At 45.1% G+C, this 18103-nt stretch overlaps 1 protein-coding gene across 3 annotated transcripts in view; it reads left to right on the plus strand.

Moving 5' to 3' along the window:
- The window catches only part of KCTD15 (potassium channel tetramerization domain containing 15), a 45393-nt gene that overhangs the window by 9393 nt on the left and 17897 nt on the right, over positions 1-18103 (plus strand). Inside the window, exon 1 of one of the 3 annotated variants that reach the window (XM_062007908.1) lies at positions 6693-6761. The exons of the other annotated variants lie outside the window; for them this stretch is intronic. Within the exon in view, the coding sequence (XP_061863892.1) occupies positions 6733-6761 (29 nt within the window). The 5' untranslated portion in view covers positions 6693-6732. Of the gene's footprint in view, positions 1-6692; positions 6762-18103 lie in introns of those variants that run through there. 3 annotated transcript variants of the gene reach the window in all.

The raw sequence follows: 18103 nt of genomic DNA on the forward strand, positions 1-18103 counted from the left end.
GGGGTTAAACAGCCACTGTCAAAGATGATCTCTAAACCCCTCAGACTCACCTTATGCACTCCGCTTACACGCCTTTCCCGTTGGCTTTTTGAATGAAACACCATGCAAGAAGAAAAGCTATCCTTTCAGAGGGTGAAATGCAAGGAAAATAAGAAACATGTAAAAGAAACAGTGACCAACAGCAGCATAGTGATGGTGGTTACAGAAATTATCTCAGAAATAATACTATTAATCCCTCTTCATAGAGCTACTTGAGGCTGCTTTCTGTACATAGCTTATTTTCAGCAAGTTCTCACACCGAAACTACCAACTCTGGTAGTTGTGAGTTACAGATGGAAAGTAAAAAACCAAACTGTTGAACCTTGTGTAGTGACTCTCAACATCTTATTTCTGAAGTAACTGACCAAGCAGACATTATTCATCTTTGAGAGCATTTTTTTTCTAGAAATTACATTCATGTTTTCACCCAGAGGACCTCTAAAATCAGCCCCCTCACACATTGACACTTGAATATGGATTTCTATGACAGATTGTAAAGGCTGCAAAACCTCTAGCACATCTATAAAGCGACTTGCAAATGATATTTATCCAGGGGAGCAAGACAATTCTTACATTTAAAAGACAAATGCTCACCAAAAGATCAAGCTCCTAAAGTGCAGCCTGGAATACCCAAGGACACTGCCAGATCTTCTAGTCTTACTTCCACTGAATTCAGTGGCAGACATCTCAGTGACTTCAGGTGGAAAAGAAGTTCCGAGGCCCTGTATACCACAGTAATCCCCAGCTTCTTGGTTTCACTGGGAATTTTGATACCACTTTGAATTCCTGTAAGAAAGCAGAACAAGATTTTCATCTGAAGCCTGTCATTTTCACAGCCCTGAACAGTGTTTTTAACTTAGAGAATTGCTGTGAGCTCTTTGTGAATTGTTCTGCTTTAAAAGGCTTTTATTCTTTTTATTTACATTACATTCTGGATTAATTAGTATTTGTTGTATAACCTTCTATTAAAGATAAGTATGTTCTTGTATTCAAAAATGTCTTTACAAAAGCTCATGCTTCCTGTGGCGTTAGGCACGTGACAAAATCAAGTAGGAATAACTTTAATGGAAGCATCAGGTTTTAGGTGGGAATGGTACGTGTGCACAGACCTCAGGGAGCTTGCCCCTGACAGGGAGTAGCACATCATGTTTGGGACCTCTCTGCTCCCAGCCTTTCTTCTTCAGGAAAATGAAGCTTTGCAGCCCAAGTTGTGCTGAGCCAGTGCTAACATAGAGCACATCCCGATTTCTGCTTTTGAGGCACTTGGGCTTTAGCACGCCCTTCTCTAGAGGCTCTGGCCTCTAAAGAAAACCAGAATAGTCTTTATTAACCGTTTCCAAAACTAATGACCATAGCTATTATAGGACATAGTAACGAGTTTTCCAGGTATATCCCTATCTTATCTGAGCCCATGGACTTCCTAGGATATTTACAAAGGTGTCCTTTAAAACATGTGTCTTCTCCTCTGAATGTTTCTTGTTAAAACAGTCATTCTTGAATAGACCCACTCTCAGAGCTCTCATTACTGAGTATGACCTTCTGATTCCACATCCTCTGTAGGTACCTGTGGTTTTTAATTCCCCTAACTTTTCCTCCGGCACCTCCATCTCTCTGGTTGCTGCAGCTCGGTACTGAAAGCCTATCTTCTGCTTCTCCCTTTTCTGCAGCTACATCAGTCTGGATTGAGTTCAGGAGAATACACTTCTCCAAGTTGATGTTACTACCTGAAAACAATGTCCAGTTAGCAAATTTTGTTGCATACCCCATGCTGACAGTTTGGATCAAAATCAGTCCTTAAACAAGGCCTATACTTCAGACAGGTTAAGTGGATTGAAGACTAGATTTGTTTATAACCTGAGATTGTTGGTGGCTACAAAAGCACCAGGGTCCCATTCTGGAGTAGAAGTCACGTCAGCTGTTGTGGGCCAGCACAGCTTCCTGCCACAGTAGCCCTGCAGCATCAGTAGCATTCATCCTGGCTGAGGTGTCTCCCAGACCTCTCCATGCCAGTGTCATTCCATGCTGTTTACCCACCCAGTACCTCTGTCTTGTCTTGTCCCTCCTCAGTCCATCTTTTGTCCCTGCATACTTGCCAGATTGCTTTTCTAAGCACAGCAAAAGATACAGGCAAGTGTGCTGCCCTGGCACATTTCACCCTTTGTAAGGTACCGCTCTTCCCACTGAGGTCAGTTGTTGGGCTCCCTGTTTGTGGGGTGACACCAGGCACTGACACAGTCTATAAACTGTTGTGTATTACCCAAAAGGCAAAGAGTTTCTGAGCTGGAGCCAGCAGCCCACGTTTAGGCAAAGTGCTACAAAATGCACCTGCGTGTGAGCTGCAGCGCAAAGCTCATTAATTTTAATAGGTATTGTGAACATAAACCATACACAAACTTTAAAGCAAAACACTTGAAGAGGCAGGAGCAAATGTTTTCCCTGCAAGTTACAAATGGGCATGGTGCATGAGCACTGCACACACATAACAAGCTGCACAGCAGCATAGCAGCTCTGCAGAGAGGGGTGAGCCTGGCAGGGCTTCCCCGGGGCTCTGCTGTTGTTGAAGGCAATCAGGTGTATGCTGCAGATGAGAACAAGTAAAAGAGCTGAAAACAAGAGGTTTTGGTTAGATGCAGTGCCTTTTCTGAATAGCAAAGATTTTTTGTGGATATTAAAATAAATTTGGGGTTCATTTCACCTACAATTTAGAGGTCAATCTTTTGGGTTTTTCTTATTTGATTATTAACAGGGCAGACCTCTCTTTGGTTTCCCAAAGAATCTTGACTGTCAGAATTCTTAAGAAAGAACCCTTAAATAGCGTCTTTCCCCTTCCCATGCTTTGGCTCCCCTGAGTCTGCCTGTGGATGTTGCATTTACCAGAGTGGGAGGTGGTGCAAGCAAAGGAATGCTTATGGCCAGGCTGTTGAATCACACTGTAAAATGAGCTAGTCTTTCCCTATCTGCAAAACCAAGTATTGATGTTTGCACAGATACTGCATGGCTGAGGTCACCCAAGTCCACAAAGTGCTTTGATAAGCCCTGGAAAAGGTGTGAAGTGTTTGTTCAGACATGCCTTGCTGTTAGGACACATCCAGCAAGGCTCCCAGGGAGTACTTGGAGCAGAGCACAGTGGGTGGAGGTGACAAACACTTTCCCTGTGCAGGCTGGCCAGAGCCACTACAGCAGGAGTCACAGCAGTCTCAGGTCTGTGAGCACCAGGACACGATCTGTGTCAGAGTAGTGGTGCACGGTGTGGCTTCTATGGAAGATAATCTAACATGAATATAATTACAACTGGAAATGATGATGGTAGATGCTCTCTCACTAGCTTTCACTAATTGGAAAAAGTCCCAGATTCAGGATGTGTCAGAGCCCATGGAAGCACACTGTGATAGCAGGTTGCCCCACATTACCCATGGCTGTTGCACAGCTGGAGCTGTGGTGGTAAAGGAGAATAGTCTCTGTAACCCTAGCCCTTCAGTCCAATGACTTGGGGAGATGGGAGAAAAAGAATCTATATGGAAGCCCATTATTCAGACCTGTCTACATCCACCTTTCCAGAATCTCATACCCACTAGTATGCAGGGGGTCACAACAGAGCTGTCTGCTGTGATAAAGGCATTTACTCCTTGCTAGACTTCATAACCACCGCCTTGCGCAGCACAGCTGCTGCCTGGGGACTGCCCGCAGGCTCTGGAGAGGAAAACGGGGTTACCCTTGGGGAGTACAAATCTCAATGTAATTGGGTGCTGAGATTGGGCCCTGTCCATAAATGAATCATTTGTGCGCTTACTTGGAATATTTGATGACATGTATGATAAAATACTGCCTAGCTAGTCTCTGATGAACATCTTTTTTGAAGTTGTTTCTCAGTATACATTTACAGCCTGAGTTCTGTGGAGGTCTAGGCATAAATGGATGTTACAGCATCTAGGAAGGGGCAGACCTTCCTAGATTACAGAGAAGAAAAAATAGCAAATCAACAGTCATCTGACTTAGAGAAATAAAATAATGCCTGTGCTGCTATAACCCCCTGTATTTGAGAAACGGCACACTGCTATCCAGATACTGGCTTACTCAGCTCAGCTTATGCAGCCTGGGCAGCCTGGCTGGGGTCAGGAAGGACATCACTTACAGACTCTGAGAGGAGTCCAGAAGATGAATGTTGAACAATGTCTCCAGTACCTTCAGTACCAAAACCCAACCAGTCTTGTCTCATTTTCTTCTTGTTGTTGGTCTGCAAGGATAACATGACTGTAGCTGAGTTACACTTAGCACGTTAGTAATTTCCATCCTTCCTGCTTACAAGTTGAAAACTAGTCTGCTTTATTAAAGCTCACAAAGAGAAATCAGCAGAAAAGGAGACAGAAGTGCAAACTTCTTTTTTTTTAAGCACTTTATAGCAGCTAGTTAGTCAAGTGCTTTATCATTTGTTTCATTACTACTTTTGCTTACCACTCACCTGACAGGCCACTTTGGTGCCACTAACACTATTTAAGTTTTTTTCAGCAGTCATTTTCAGGGCAGTAACATGAAAAACATTAGCAGCATATTTTAAGAAACCACTCCCATAGGATGCCATAAAGTACCTTCTCCTCCTTTTATATGCTGCTAGTGGAGGCTGTCTCTTGCCAATGAGCATAGTGTGAAGTACTGCACCTGTGCTCAGGTTCACAGCTGTAGCAGCTTTACACTTAAAGCAAAGGGGAAGCTCCTTTATTGATTGCTTCTTCACGTGCTGTGCATCCAGCTCCCTTATCCCATGGAGAGGAGTTATGCAAAGATGCGGATTTGGTAGCTTTGTATTAGAAATTGTGTCCTGAGGTCACAGCCAACTACTGTACCAGTGGAGCAGAAGAGGCGTTCACCTCTTCATATTTGGCCTTTGAATACTTGTCACTAGTGTTTGTCTTTTGATTTATAATTTTTTATTTAGGAAGACCCTGCAATGGCAAGCAGACCTGATCTGCTCAGGGGAATATTTCATGAACTACTTAGGAAGTTTATAAAACAGACTCCCTAGATTGTGAAGTAAGGGGGTATCTGTTTTGTAAGGAACATGTTATGAAATGAATTTGTCTCTAGGCCTAGCTTAATTATTTTAATGATCCCACTGGTGGTTGTCGTAGGTGTCGTTCTGTGTATATATTGTGACCTACATGCTTGTGATCATTTATGAAATACAAGATTTAAAAATACATTGGACCTTATTAATTCCTTGCCTACTTCCACAGAAATAAAATGGAGATGGTTTGGATATCAATCCATTGGGCCAAATCTCTCTTCCAGTTAAGTCAATGAGAGTTTTACTCTAAGCTTAAATGGAAGCCAAATAAACCCTGCTCTTTTAGAAAACTGTCCTAATAATAAACCTGGCTAAAAGAATCCCTAGTGTAACCCTGTGGAGTTACGGTGGGGATGTATACTGATGTGATGTGTGGAAAGGACTTATGGGAACCTGAACATTATAGTAAGATCCCTCTGCTGTGTATACACAGTACTTGGTCTCAAAACATCCAAAAGTGTAAAACCAAAAGGCAAATAAAGGCATAGCGTTGTGCACTTACAGGTGCATGCATGTACCTTCCCTGGCCAGGTGCCTTCCCAAAGAAATGACTCGGCTGGTTTAGAAGGAGTTGCTCCAAATTTGTACCTGCATAACTGAAATGAGAATTAATCTATTCATGGGTTAATAAATTCTTCAAGACCAGGATGCATATTTAAATAGAAGGACTATGCATGCACGCAAGGACAGGATTCACATGAGAAGGTATAAGGGAGGCTATAATCTCAAGCACAGAGTAACAAGATGGTCTGGAGGATGCCAGGCTGTCACTAACACAGGTCATGCCCCACATAGCACATAGACTTTGCCAAGTTTTTCTGTTTCATGAAATGTACTAAATTGATGGGTATACCTATCCTGGTAGCATATCACCTTGTTCCCTTGTGCCGTACTGACATTAAATGCATAATCCAGTGACTGAAACAGGTAAGTATTGTCAGTCACTCTCATCCCTAGTATAACTCCATTGATGCAGAGTTACACCAGGTTAGTGGCTCTCCTAACACAATTTGGTACCTGGGAGAAGCTGCAGAGCTGGAATTAACTCCAGTTATAAACTGATATCTCTGTGCTCTGTCCATCAACCTGCCTACTCCTTCATCTCCTGTGATTAGTATGTACTTTTGTCTTTTGTTGCTTAAAAAAGAAATAACATCTCTAAACATTTTAGAGGGATTTGGGTTTTAGTTTTACCCAATTTGCTCTCACTTGAAACTCTGCCAGGCAGGATGGCTATTAGCTTCACATGCATGCATGATTACATTCCTTACTGATGCAGTCACTGTGACGACTGCCTGCCTGTCAGAGCTGGACACCAGCACAGATAGGCTGAGCTGAGGTATTCTGGTGTTCACCTGTACTGTGTTGATTTCACTCTACTGCAGTATGGTATGCATTCAAAGGCTGAAATTGCTGCTTTTTTATCTGCTGAGGACCACATAAAGCAAAACCTGAAAGGAGTCCTGCACGTGGATGCTGGGAAGCTATTATGCAGCATTTGCATCGTTACTCTTGGTCAGACTCAGAAGGGATCAGTTGGCAAACCCTGGAAACTGAGATTTGCACCGTAAAGCAGAAACGCTGAAGGAATCCCAGTCCAAAGGGCAGGCTCCCGTTACGCCTCTCTCCTAATGGAGTGCAGATGCTACCAGTGCTGCAGGTAATCCATTTAGATCTGGTAGACGCTTTTGCAGCAGCAAACCTCTCTCTTGAGAAAGCAGACAATGAAAACCAGGGACTCTCTTTAACCTCTTTGATGTCATACTGTGTTATGACAACAAGTGGTACCAGTACGATTTACAAAGGCTGCAGCTTTGGCATTTGGGGAATGTGGTGTGCCTCTGGGAGACTGCTGCCTAAATTCTGCCATTGCAAAACTTAGATACAATGTCATGGATAATTTTGGCTAGTGAAGCTCTATAGGAACCAGTAGATGACAATAGAGAAACTGGGTCCTCTGCTTGTGCTGGGGCTGTCTGGGTTGGAATGAGGGCTGAATTTGGGCCAGTAGTACTTAACATTGCTATTGAATGAGAGAAAAAATTCAATGACTATTTTTTAATCTTACAGGAAAGGGGGGGATGGGACACACTTGGATTTGTAACCAGTTCCAAACATATTTTCTCTTCTGTTCACATCCAGTTGTATTCTGCTTGCAGGCGCGAGGGTTAAAGCAGGGGCCTGCTTCTGCTTTCAATTAAATCAAAGGATGTTTTGGCCTTGACTTCACTGGGACCAGAATCAAACCCATGACCATAGCATTGTATTTAAGAATGAATCTCTTGCAGTCACATAAAAAAGCCAGGTTCAGCTTCCAGTTTCTCATCAGAATCCAACAGTTAACGGTTTTCTTATTATTTGAAAGATTTTACCAAGGTTGATTCTCTAGGGCACGTGTCCTCTGTGCAGCAGGTGTACTGCTGGCTGCTTCCTGGGTGTGGGGTCCCTCTCCGTAGCTCCTAGAGAGGGGCTCCCCCTTTTTTCAGGAATGTGGCTGTGGAGCCGGGCTCTTCCCAGCAGACATGCCAGTGGCTTGCTTCCTCTCTGTTCCTGCTCTCTGGCTGAGGTAACAACAAAGCTACTGGAAATGCCTCTTCGCTTCTGCTTTTCATCTACCAATGGCTCAGGCTCACCTGCAAAACTGTTGAAGTCTTCCTACTTGGGCTTCAGTGGTTGTTTTCCCTCCAGAATAGCTTTTAGCCAATAGTTCTTGACATGTTAAGTTTGTTTAAGTGCCAGAGCGAGTGGTCATGTGAGCTGTACTGGTAGTCTACAGTAGTACAATTGCAGCAGCATTACATTTGTCATACAGTTGTATGAGGTTCAACAGGACCAAGTGCTGAGTCCTGCCACTTGGGCCACAGTAACCCCAGGCAACACTACAGGCTTGGAGATGCGTGGCTGGAAAGCTGCCCAGAGGAAAAGGACCTGGGAGTATTAATCAGCAGCAGCTGAACATGAGCTAGCAGTGTGCCCAGGTGGCCAAGAAAGCCAATGGCATCCTGGCCATAGAAATAGTGTGACCAGCAGGACCAGGGGAGTGATTGTCCCCATGCACTCGGCACTGATGAGGCTGCACCATGAGTCCTTAGTTCAGTGTTGGGCCCCTCACCACAAGGACACTGAGATGCTGGAGCTTGGAACGGGCTGCCCAGGGAGGTTGTGGGGTCCCCATCTCTGGAGATATTTTAAAAGACATGTAGATGAGGTGGTGAGGGACAAGGTTTAGTGATGGGACTGGCAGTGTTAGGTTAGTGGTTGGACCATGATGATACTATGCTCCTCTGATTCTGGAACTGGGCAAAACTGGTGTAGTTTACTCACTGGAAGAGAGGAGGATGTGCTGCAGGAAAAGCAAATACAAGAAGAAAGTAAAATAAGCCATTTTTTCCATATTCCCACCAACAGAAGAGCTTTACCGGCTTAACGAATTATTATACTAACCAAATGCCCAAGCAGTGTAGGGAGTTTCTCTTAAGCAGAAAGCTAATGTACCACTTCTCCAAGAGGCTGGTATCATTCCTGCTCACAACAGTGGAGAGTGTCCTGGTGCAGCAGAGCCTGGCACGGGCACTGACGGTCACCTGGTGTTCCTGCTCGTCCCAGACCGTGCAGTGATGTGGAGTCCTGGGCAGCCTGTGTCTGGGAACTTCTTCCTATGTCTCTGGAAACAAAAGAATCATAGGGAAAAGCCGCTCAGCTTTCATATGTTGGGTTCAGAAGCATGGCTGTGGCTCAGGCAGACTAAATGTTCCAGCTGTTTATTTGATGGATGCTTTAGCTGTCACCATTTATACTTTATAAAAGGTTGTGCAGCTCACTTTCTCCTGCTGTGTACTGAAACATGCTGGTTTCACAGCACCCACACATGCAAAGGATGTGGAGGGCCAGACTCACACCTTGAAAGGTAAATGAGTTACATTTGAAATTTTCCCTGTCTTTACTGAGTCCCAGTGGGAGTTTCGCTCTTGACTTCAATGAGTGAGGATTTAGTCCATTTGTATTAAAATACAACTAGTGTCTGCATGTTTTTCCAACCTCCCAGCATGCCCCATTGGAGAAGGGTGATGGTAGTGGAAGTAATGTCCATATCTCGTCAGATTTGAAAATCTTAGTAAAAATACTGAGTTATCTTCCACTTGAAGTTATAGCAAGTAGGTGAGCAGCTAGAGAGCTGGCATTTGGTGCAACCCTGTTCTGATCAGGGCCATCATAGCACTGGGATTTAGGGGGAAGGGATGGTTAAAGGAATAGCAAGAAAAGGCTTGTATAGGCAGGAATGTTTTATTTGAATTGTGCATCTTCTCATGTATTAACAACTTAATTCTGGTGAGTGCCCGCAACTCCCACAGAGTTTGAACTGAAATGCAGTTCTTGCAGGACTGGGACCTTTGGGAAACTAGGAAACAATCAAGATGCTAGTTTCGGAGTCTGAATTAAAGAATTTTGTTCCTGCATTGATTTTCATGGCCAAAATTTAGTGTAAACTCTCTATTGAGAAAACATGAAAGGCCAAGAACCCTCCCAGGGTTCAGATCAGAGCAGCAGCAACAGCAGCATAATAAAATCAGGGTACTTTTGCAATACAAATTTGCATTAATATTTTTAATCTTCACCAACTGTTTAGACAAAAGCTCAGTTAGAATGAAGTAAAAGACACGGGAAGAACAAAAGTAGCCTGAACTTTATACTGGAAAAAGATAATACCATTGGAAATCCAGCTTTAACTTCTAATCTAAGTCTACCATTTAAAATAGAGGAATTCCCGATAGGTATTGTCTACAATGGTCTACTTCTGTGCAGTTACCTGGACTTGGACATATTTCACTGCAAAGATGATACTTAGCTCCTACTGCTGTTAAGTTCTGTGTTTTGAGGGTTCATATTATATTGTAATATTGTTTGGTTACTTTTATTAAAAATATGCAAGTCAGCCAGACTCTGCCTTTCTCCCTCTCCCCATGTAGTTACTGCTTGTTAGGAATAAGGGTGGCAGAACTGGCCTGTCTTGAACTACAGTAACTACAACCTCTCTGCTCACATTGGGCCGCCATGCATCTGCAGCCATGGTCAAGACCTCTCTCCTGGCCATGGTTCCTCCAGAGCAGCTCAGTCACACCAAATGAATGCAAATGGTATGGGTAAGCATAAAAAACATATCGGGAGGTTGTTTTTCACTGCCCCTGTTGCAAAGGATGAACAAGCCACGTCAGTGGCACGCAGGGAACTTCTAGTGGAGAAATGCAAATTGTATTTAAAAGTTAGGCTTTCTGCTTTCTTTCTTGTTAAGCACAGCAAATGTGTTTCGTGACTGGTGACTTAAATAAATGTGGTGGGATGCTGAACTGTGTAGCAGATGAGCGCTGCTCTCTCTATATATGTCTCCTTACCCTGCCTATAAATGTGGTTATATGCCAAATACAGTGACAGGATTTGTAATACAGCAATTACCATGCTACAAACTGTTTGTTTAGTGAAGGCTTTTTATAGCTGTTAAAATAACACACTAAAATATACAAGCACTACTTTAATAAGACAAAATCATTAGCCTGATGAGGGCTGGGTTGTGCCACCGTTACTCGTGGCTAAGCAGGGCTTTGCTCCTGAGCTGTTGACTCCCCACTAGATGGGTGGCAGAAGCAGGGCCCCAGGCAGAAGCAGGGCCCCAGCAGAACAAACGTGCTGCTGATAAATTTGGCATGAGTGGCATGTGCTGATGAACCTAATCCCAGTGTGAATACCCAGTTTGGGGTGAATACCCTTATAAACCTGGTGGGAATAAAAAACCTGGAGAAGAAAGCTCATGAGAGTTTCAACTCCTTTAGTCACTTGTCGGCTTGTTGTAATTGACCATTCCTCCTCCTCCTCCTCCCTCAACACCTGATGGCATGCTTGGCCACAGAGATGCAGGACCAGAGTATCTCTTGACTACTGACAGAATGTTTTAATTCAGAAAAGACACTGTCTTTTCTATCTGGGATTAAGAGTTTCCAGTTTCTTGTCTTAACTGCTAACATACATCTAGGCAATGCTCTCTCTACAAATTAAAAATAAGTGTCATATCAAAATCGAAAAATACATCTGTATTTCCATGGATTTGTGTATCAAAGACACTTGCCAAAATGTCTTCAGGATGGAGACTGGCTGTTAACAACAGGTGGAAGAGAAAGAGCTGTAGGATCTTGTATCTTCATGTAAATGCTTTGTGGTATTTAAAAAATAATAGGCAATTTCCACTCTGGTGGATTTTATTACCTGTTGCTTCAGTGGATTTTAATTGATTGTAACAGAGAACTGAAAACATAATTGTCCATGCCTTTGTTTTAACTATAAATCTATTACAATTCTAATTTTGCTTTTTGGTAATGGTATAAAAAGAAGCAAAAAAATCCTTCCAGAACTTCCTAAGAATGATCCTGCATGTTAGATGATAATGTTCTGTATGGATTATTGACTTCTAAAAATATATGTTGATGCTCTATAGACTAGCTCTGATCCATTGCAGAAACAGATATTCTGGCCTGGCCAGCAAAATATGAAGCATTAAATCTAGGTAATAGATCCTACAGTTCCTTAAGGTGCTTAATGAGTGTAATATCCTTTGAAAGCACTGCAAAGTGAGCATATGGCACAGCAAACTCCTGTGGCATTCCAGGATCAGCACTGGAAGGCAGGAACGGGAGGTATAGGAATTGGAGATGGAAAAACCTGTTGCCTTGTGAATAACCTCCTCCATCCTTTTTGCTGAGATAGGACTGTACTGGTCTTTTCTTGTTCAAAATTGAGAGAGAGGTTTGGGGGTTAGAGGCTTTATTGTCTCCATTTGATTCTCACAGGTCAGTTTTGTACTTGGGTGTCTGTGCAGTCAGTCACTTGTGCCATCAGAATTAAAGGGTTCGGGACTGAGTGATGCCTGTGTGAGCCCAGACAGTGCCTGTAGGGTGCTAGTGTCTAAGGCTGCCCTCATGAAAGATGAGTGCTCACCCTCATCTTGTAGGAGTGGTGGGAGAAGAAGTCAGTGATTGGGATGGCGTGAGCACATGAGGAAGGGTCACCTACCTACCAGTGCAGGCTTGATGCCTGCTTGATGCCTGCACTCCATTTGCGACTGCAAGTACCCGATCTGGGCGTAATTAGGACAGAAACCGCCTTTGAGGCACCTCTCTGTGTCTTCATGAACTGGACCCAGAGCACATGTGGCTGCTTGGGCTTCACAGTTTGCAGAACAGCAGTTTCTGCCCCTGATTTAAGACTCAGACTCTGCCCCTCCATTTTTCCCATCACTGTACAAATGAAAGATTTAGACGTTGCTCAAACCCAAATTCTACCTAGGTGAAACATCCTGCAAGCCAAGTGCACACCTGAAGCAATGTGAGGCAGTCAAGGTATTATCTTTGATTAAAATGGAAACCATGGCAGAGCTGTGAGGGAGCACCGTGTTTCTGCAGTGTGCCACAGCCCGGCTGTGTTGTTCTCCCGTAGCTGGAGAAGGCCTTAAAAGCCCTGGTCAGGTAGCAGGGTGTGAAGGTACAGTATAACCATACAACAGAGCTTTTTGTTTATGGACTTTCCAGCTAATTACAGCTGAAGTTTTTAAACTGAGGCAGATCAGAAAAACTGCTGCAGCCAGGTGCAACCTTTAGCCACGTTCCTCGCTGCACAGGGCGTGAGGGAGCATGTGTCCTGGCAGAGACTGTGTTTTAACATCTCTCCTTCATAACTACTGTCAGGCCAGAAGGCAGGAGACACCCGTTTGCTACTCAGCTGGATTATCCTTGTCCTCCTCTGGCCAACCCTGCCTGTGCTTCAGACATTTGGGTGTTTTAAGATGCCTCCCCGGGGAAGCAGGTGCTTTCTCCATTAGAATTTGCTTTGCTGGAAACTTGTGTGCAAACCTAAACAGGTTTACAGTAAAAATAATGGAAATATGAGAAATGCTACTGTAAAGATCTGTCAGCGCTGCCCACCCCAGACCATGGTGCTGCGGGTGGGCTGTGGCTGTGCAGCAGAGCGCCAGCCCCTGCCACGCCAGCGTTGGGCAGGGCACAGCGGCTCCAGCTACTCGCTGCTGTTTTTCCCACAGTTACTTTCATGGGATGGGACAAGTGACAGACTTGGAACAGATACAGTTATGCGGGCAGCAGTGCCAGATAGTGTACAGTGCTCTTAAGCATCTCTGCTCCAATTCACAGGATTTTTTCTCTTCCAAGCCAATGACAGTATCTGTTCTACCCACCTTGAGTAAATATTTAAGAGATGGGCAGCACTGTTTGTGCTCAGGAGCAATGACTGGGCTCAGCATGTACACCTGGGAAGCTTTGCTAATACATCCCACAGGGCAACTGAGCAGCTCATGCTCAATTGAAACAACCCTCTTCCTCCTGTCTGCGGCATTTTCCACAACTGCCTCCTCCTCCTCTAGCTCCACAGCAAGGCCCAACAGCCAAATACAACTGACAGCTGCCGGATAAAACACAAGCAGAGCTGCAGAGCTCGCGTGGCCTCACTGTGTGTTTTTGGGAGAGTCCAGGAGGAGTGTCAGGTACCACAGAGGGCACTGAGTGGAGCACAGACCCGTGTGCTTGCAGGATCCATGGCCAGGCATTTCTCTCCCCTTCTCCTCCCATAAAGTCAGGAAAAAGACACATTTTGGTGACAGTCTGCTGAAGTGTGCACTCCCTGCTGATTTGACATTGGGCAGGAAAAGTGTCTACAGAATCAATTTTTAATAAATGTAAACAACTGAATTATGAATGACAAAAATATCACTGAACAGTTAAATATTAATCATGTAATTACTTAAATTAATACTTTTAGTGCAGTGTTGTGATAGTGTTTTACTTACGTGGTGCTGCTGCACTGGCTGGGCAGGCGTGGGGAGGGGAACGAGACTGCAGTGGCCCCCCTGGTGCTGAGGCTCGAGAGCAGAGGATTCTGCTGGTGCTTGCCACTGGTCCCACGATACTGGGTGTTCTTCTTTACAGCTTCTGGAACCAGAAACAACTCCATTTTCTGTTCAAAATGATATGTCAAGGAAATGGCTAAACTGGCCCCAAACCAGAAAATGACCCCCTGCACCCCAGAAACTTTCCCACTCCCACGTGCAGTTAAACCCCCCCAGCAGCGGTGTGTGATATGCAAGAGCCATGGCTGTGCTCAGTGACGACCCTGGGAAGACTGAGGGAGATGGCAGTGCAGAAAGCCATGGCTGCTTCTAAGATGGGAGTTGGATGAGGTTATGGAAGAGATGGTGTGCTGCAAGCTGTGCTGTGGGGGCTGGAGTCACTGACCCAGCTGTGCTGCAGGGATCTTGCCTGGTGGGAAGTCGGTCACCAGCATTACACGATGTAGCGGCAGCCGTCTGTAGGTACTTGCATGCAGCACGCAGCTTTCTTCCCTGCTTAAGAAACTAAGAAAAGAATTTACTGGCACTCTCGTCTTTGTGGGTTGGCTGGCTGCATTTTCTGTTTTTAATCTAATAAAAGGAGATCTTAATATCATAGTAAAATCGGCACAAAGCTAGAAACTCGCCCCTTGGCGTTTTGGCGCAACATTATTGAAAATGTAAAAGCCTTTATAGCAGAAACAACAGAGGCACAAAGAAATTGTAGAAATAGGATCAACAGGTTGTGTTCTGGATGTTGAGAGGAACGGAGAAAAGCATCTAACCAGGGCTTGAGGTGCCAGGTTTGGAGGTCAGATGCGAGCCCTGTTGTGGTTCTGCTCTGCAGGGACACGATGGAGCGGTGTCCAGGAGCAGCGGCCCTGCAAGGGTCAGAGTGGGCAGCACTGTGAAGCACTGGCCAGGTGGTAGGGAAGGGCACATGGCCTGGAGGGCAGGAACAACTGAGGAGAAGGAACAGACGCCTGGGAAAGGCCGTGCACTGGGGAGATTGTGTGAGCATAGCTGGACCTGGCCAGGGAGGTGGAGGCAATGGAAAGGCAAGCTTGCCTTCCTTAGGCTTGCAACTTGTTAGACTGATCCTGGCTCAGTCTGCTCCCTCTCTGGAAGTTGGACAGAAGATTAGAAAGTGAAGAATCTCTTGCAAAAGGTGGGAATGCTGAAGAAGCATTCATGGCTGAGACTCACCCATCACTGTGGGATCCCAGTGTGGCTCTTTGTGCCTCGTCTCTTCTGTGACTCCCACCTCTTCACAAACATCATTGGAAGTACTATTCCTGCGTGCCATAAGGAAGTGCCTCCTGAAAACATCATTACTCATTTTGTCCACCAGTACAGTACTGGGCACCATGACTGCTCATAAACACAACCATTTTTGGGGTGACTCCTGCCAAATCAGAGATTCAGCCACTCCCCACGACTTCAGCTCACATTACATCATGGCATAGCACCAGAGGGAGCAGCTTCCTGAGGCCACCAGCTGGACTAGTATCTAATTGATGACTGAACATTAACAGTTTTGCACAGTGCAAAATCAAACTCATCCCCTTGTACTTGCTGACTTGCCTGCTCTCAGCTTGCCCACATTTAGTTTCGTTCCCATGTCCCTGTATGTGGCATTTCCTTCTGGCCACCCAAGACCCCTCCACTGAGAACATGGGGTCCCAATGGGGCATGTGCAGCTGCATCCTGACACTGTGCTCTTTTTCCTGGTTTCACCTGTGGTGAGTAACCCTGTCAAGTGAACTTTTCTTTTGGAACTGCTATTTGAGTTCACTTTGTGTTCTCACAGTGCTGGGTTTTCTGATCAACTTTCTACAGGTATGGTTTATACTGGTGAGAAGGGAGAAGTAGGAGCATTTTCTGCACACAGCATTACAGCATAGTGAAGTTGGTTCTTGGAACATAGCAGCCCCCTAAAACGTCAACTAAATCCTTAAACTATTCCTTAAACTATTCATCACTCTGGTTTTGGGGTGGCAGTTAAGTCTTTCAACACTCCACAAGTTTCTTTCCCCAGCAGTAATTTCACTGGTGAAGAAATACAGCTCAGGGCACTCCACAAAGGCCTCAAAATTCATGGTTTGTTTTCATTACCAAAAAAATGCTTCATCATGTTAAAGAGGGGCCCATTCAAATGTTGTACCCTGTCTTCCCTGCACCGTGTACATTGTTGCCAAACCTTTCCCTCGATGCGTGCGGAGACGTCGCTTTTACAGACTTCACAGAGAAGGGGCAGTGAAGGGGAGGAGGTGTAAGCCACAGCCCATCTTGTTTAGGTACAAGATCTCAAAACTTTCATTACCCACACCCAATAAATGTATCGTACTGAACCATTGCTGCACTATCAGTGCTTCTTCTAACCCGGCACAGCACACTGGCTCTGTACAGCATACTCTGCATGTCTAAGGAAATAAATTAACTGTCTGGTTCCTGGAGTAAAATTTCTGGCTGTACAAAGCAATATATTTAACCATCTTGGGCAAATAGCCCTAAAATAACAACAACAATAGCAATTAATTACTGGAGAGTTACCAAACCTAGGGATTACATAAATTAAGTGTTGCAGCATGAACTGGATGGTGTTTTCTGATACTGCTGAGAAGCTAAAGGTTGAAAAAAACCCAGTAAATGTATTATAATTAGGGTTTAGGGGAGCATTTGGTTATTCTTGTGAGTAACTCAGACTAGCTGGATGGTGACACAGACACGAGGGCAGGCAGTAAAACCTGGAGCTTGCTCAAGAGGGCAGAAAGATTTTCAGTAGAATTCAGTGGGGACTTGCTAAGTCCAGTTTTATTTAATAGTGCCACAGTTAATTTAGAAATAAACAACATGTTGATTAGATTTGCAACTAAATTGGTAAGTTAGAAGATCAGACCAAGGTGCAGCTGTAGAGAGCAAATCTCACCATGCTGCAGGATCCCACAAGCCAGAGAAAGCAACGCAGGGTGCATCCACTGGCCCCAGCTCTGCGGGCAGTGGGGGAGCAGACCTGCCCATTCCATTGCTGGGGTGGGCACGTGCCTTCGTAGCCTTTGGCAGGGTTTGGGGAGCTTGTTATCCACGGCAGGGGAAAGCCCTGCCCTTGTCTCAGAAAGGGAGAGGAGGGGATTGCGTGGCTGAGTCAAAGGGACAGCTTGCCAGTGAAATCCATCAGGCTGTGGGATAGTCTCTCTGGGAAATGGAGGAGTCCTCACTGGCAGGGTTATTTAAGACTCAACTTTGAAACACAAGACACTCTGCAGTTGGGAACAATGCTGCACTGTCAGAGAGATGGACTCAGTTACTTAATAGGTCGTTGCTGTCTGTCTCCTGCAATTTTCCTTTCAAGAACATATATTCATCTGGGTTATTTCTTATGGGAAGGCAAAGTGTTCTGAGAGAAGCCAGGCGTTTGGAGGGGAGAGGTGGGAGGAATGACAGCAAAGGCAGATGCCCAGTTTGCTTTCTGCAGAGCATGCTCCTCAGGATGTGGAGAATGCTGGAGTGGTGTATCTGATGTGGTGTTTTGGTCCTGGGACTAGCTGATCCCCATGGCTAATAGGCCTTGCTTCCTTCTCTTTGCTCACCAAAGATTTGCCACATTGCTTTCTTCTGCCAGGCTGATGCCCAGGACAACTGGTGGTGGGGCTGTAGTCCCATGGGCAGCACTGCAGGTGCTGCATAGGCCATTGGTGGTTGGCTTGTCAAAACATTCAGCCTTGGATGGCCACTTTTGCAGCACTGACAGGTCCACACAGCTCATCTCGGTGTATGGGCAGCCTCTCCTCCAGCAGAGAAAGGCTTTGGTGACATTTGATCAGGACAACAGCCAAGCTGGAGGAAAAGCTCATGGCCAGGAACCTGTCTCGAAGGAACCAACTGGTTCTCCGTTGGCAGGACCTGGTGGACAGGGATGTATAACGGAGCCAGTGACACACATTCTCACCAGAATTCCTCTGCCAGCTGTGGGATGAGTGTTTCATAGGCACTTTCCTTGTTGGGGTCATGGGCCTGATTCAGGGCAGCGCGAGCTTGGCACCAAGGCAGGCGTGGGGCTCTGGCTTCTGGCGTGCACATTTGTGTCTGCACCTGCACACACGTTTTGTGTCTGTGAG

This window comes from Colius striatus, chromosome 14, assembly GCF_028858725.1.
Source record: "Colius striatus isolate bColStr4 chromosome 14, bColStr4.1.hap1, whole genome shotgun sequence".
Lineage (NCBI taxonomy): Eukaryota > Metazoa > Chordata > Aves > Coliiformes > Coliidae > Colius > Colius striatus.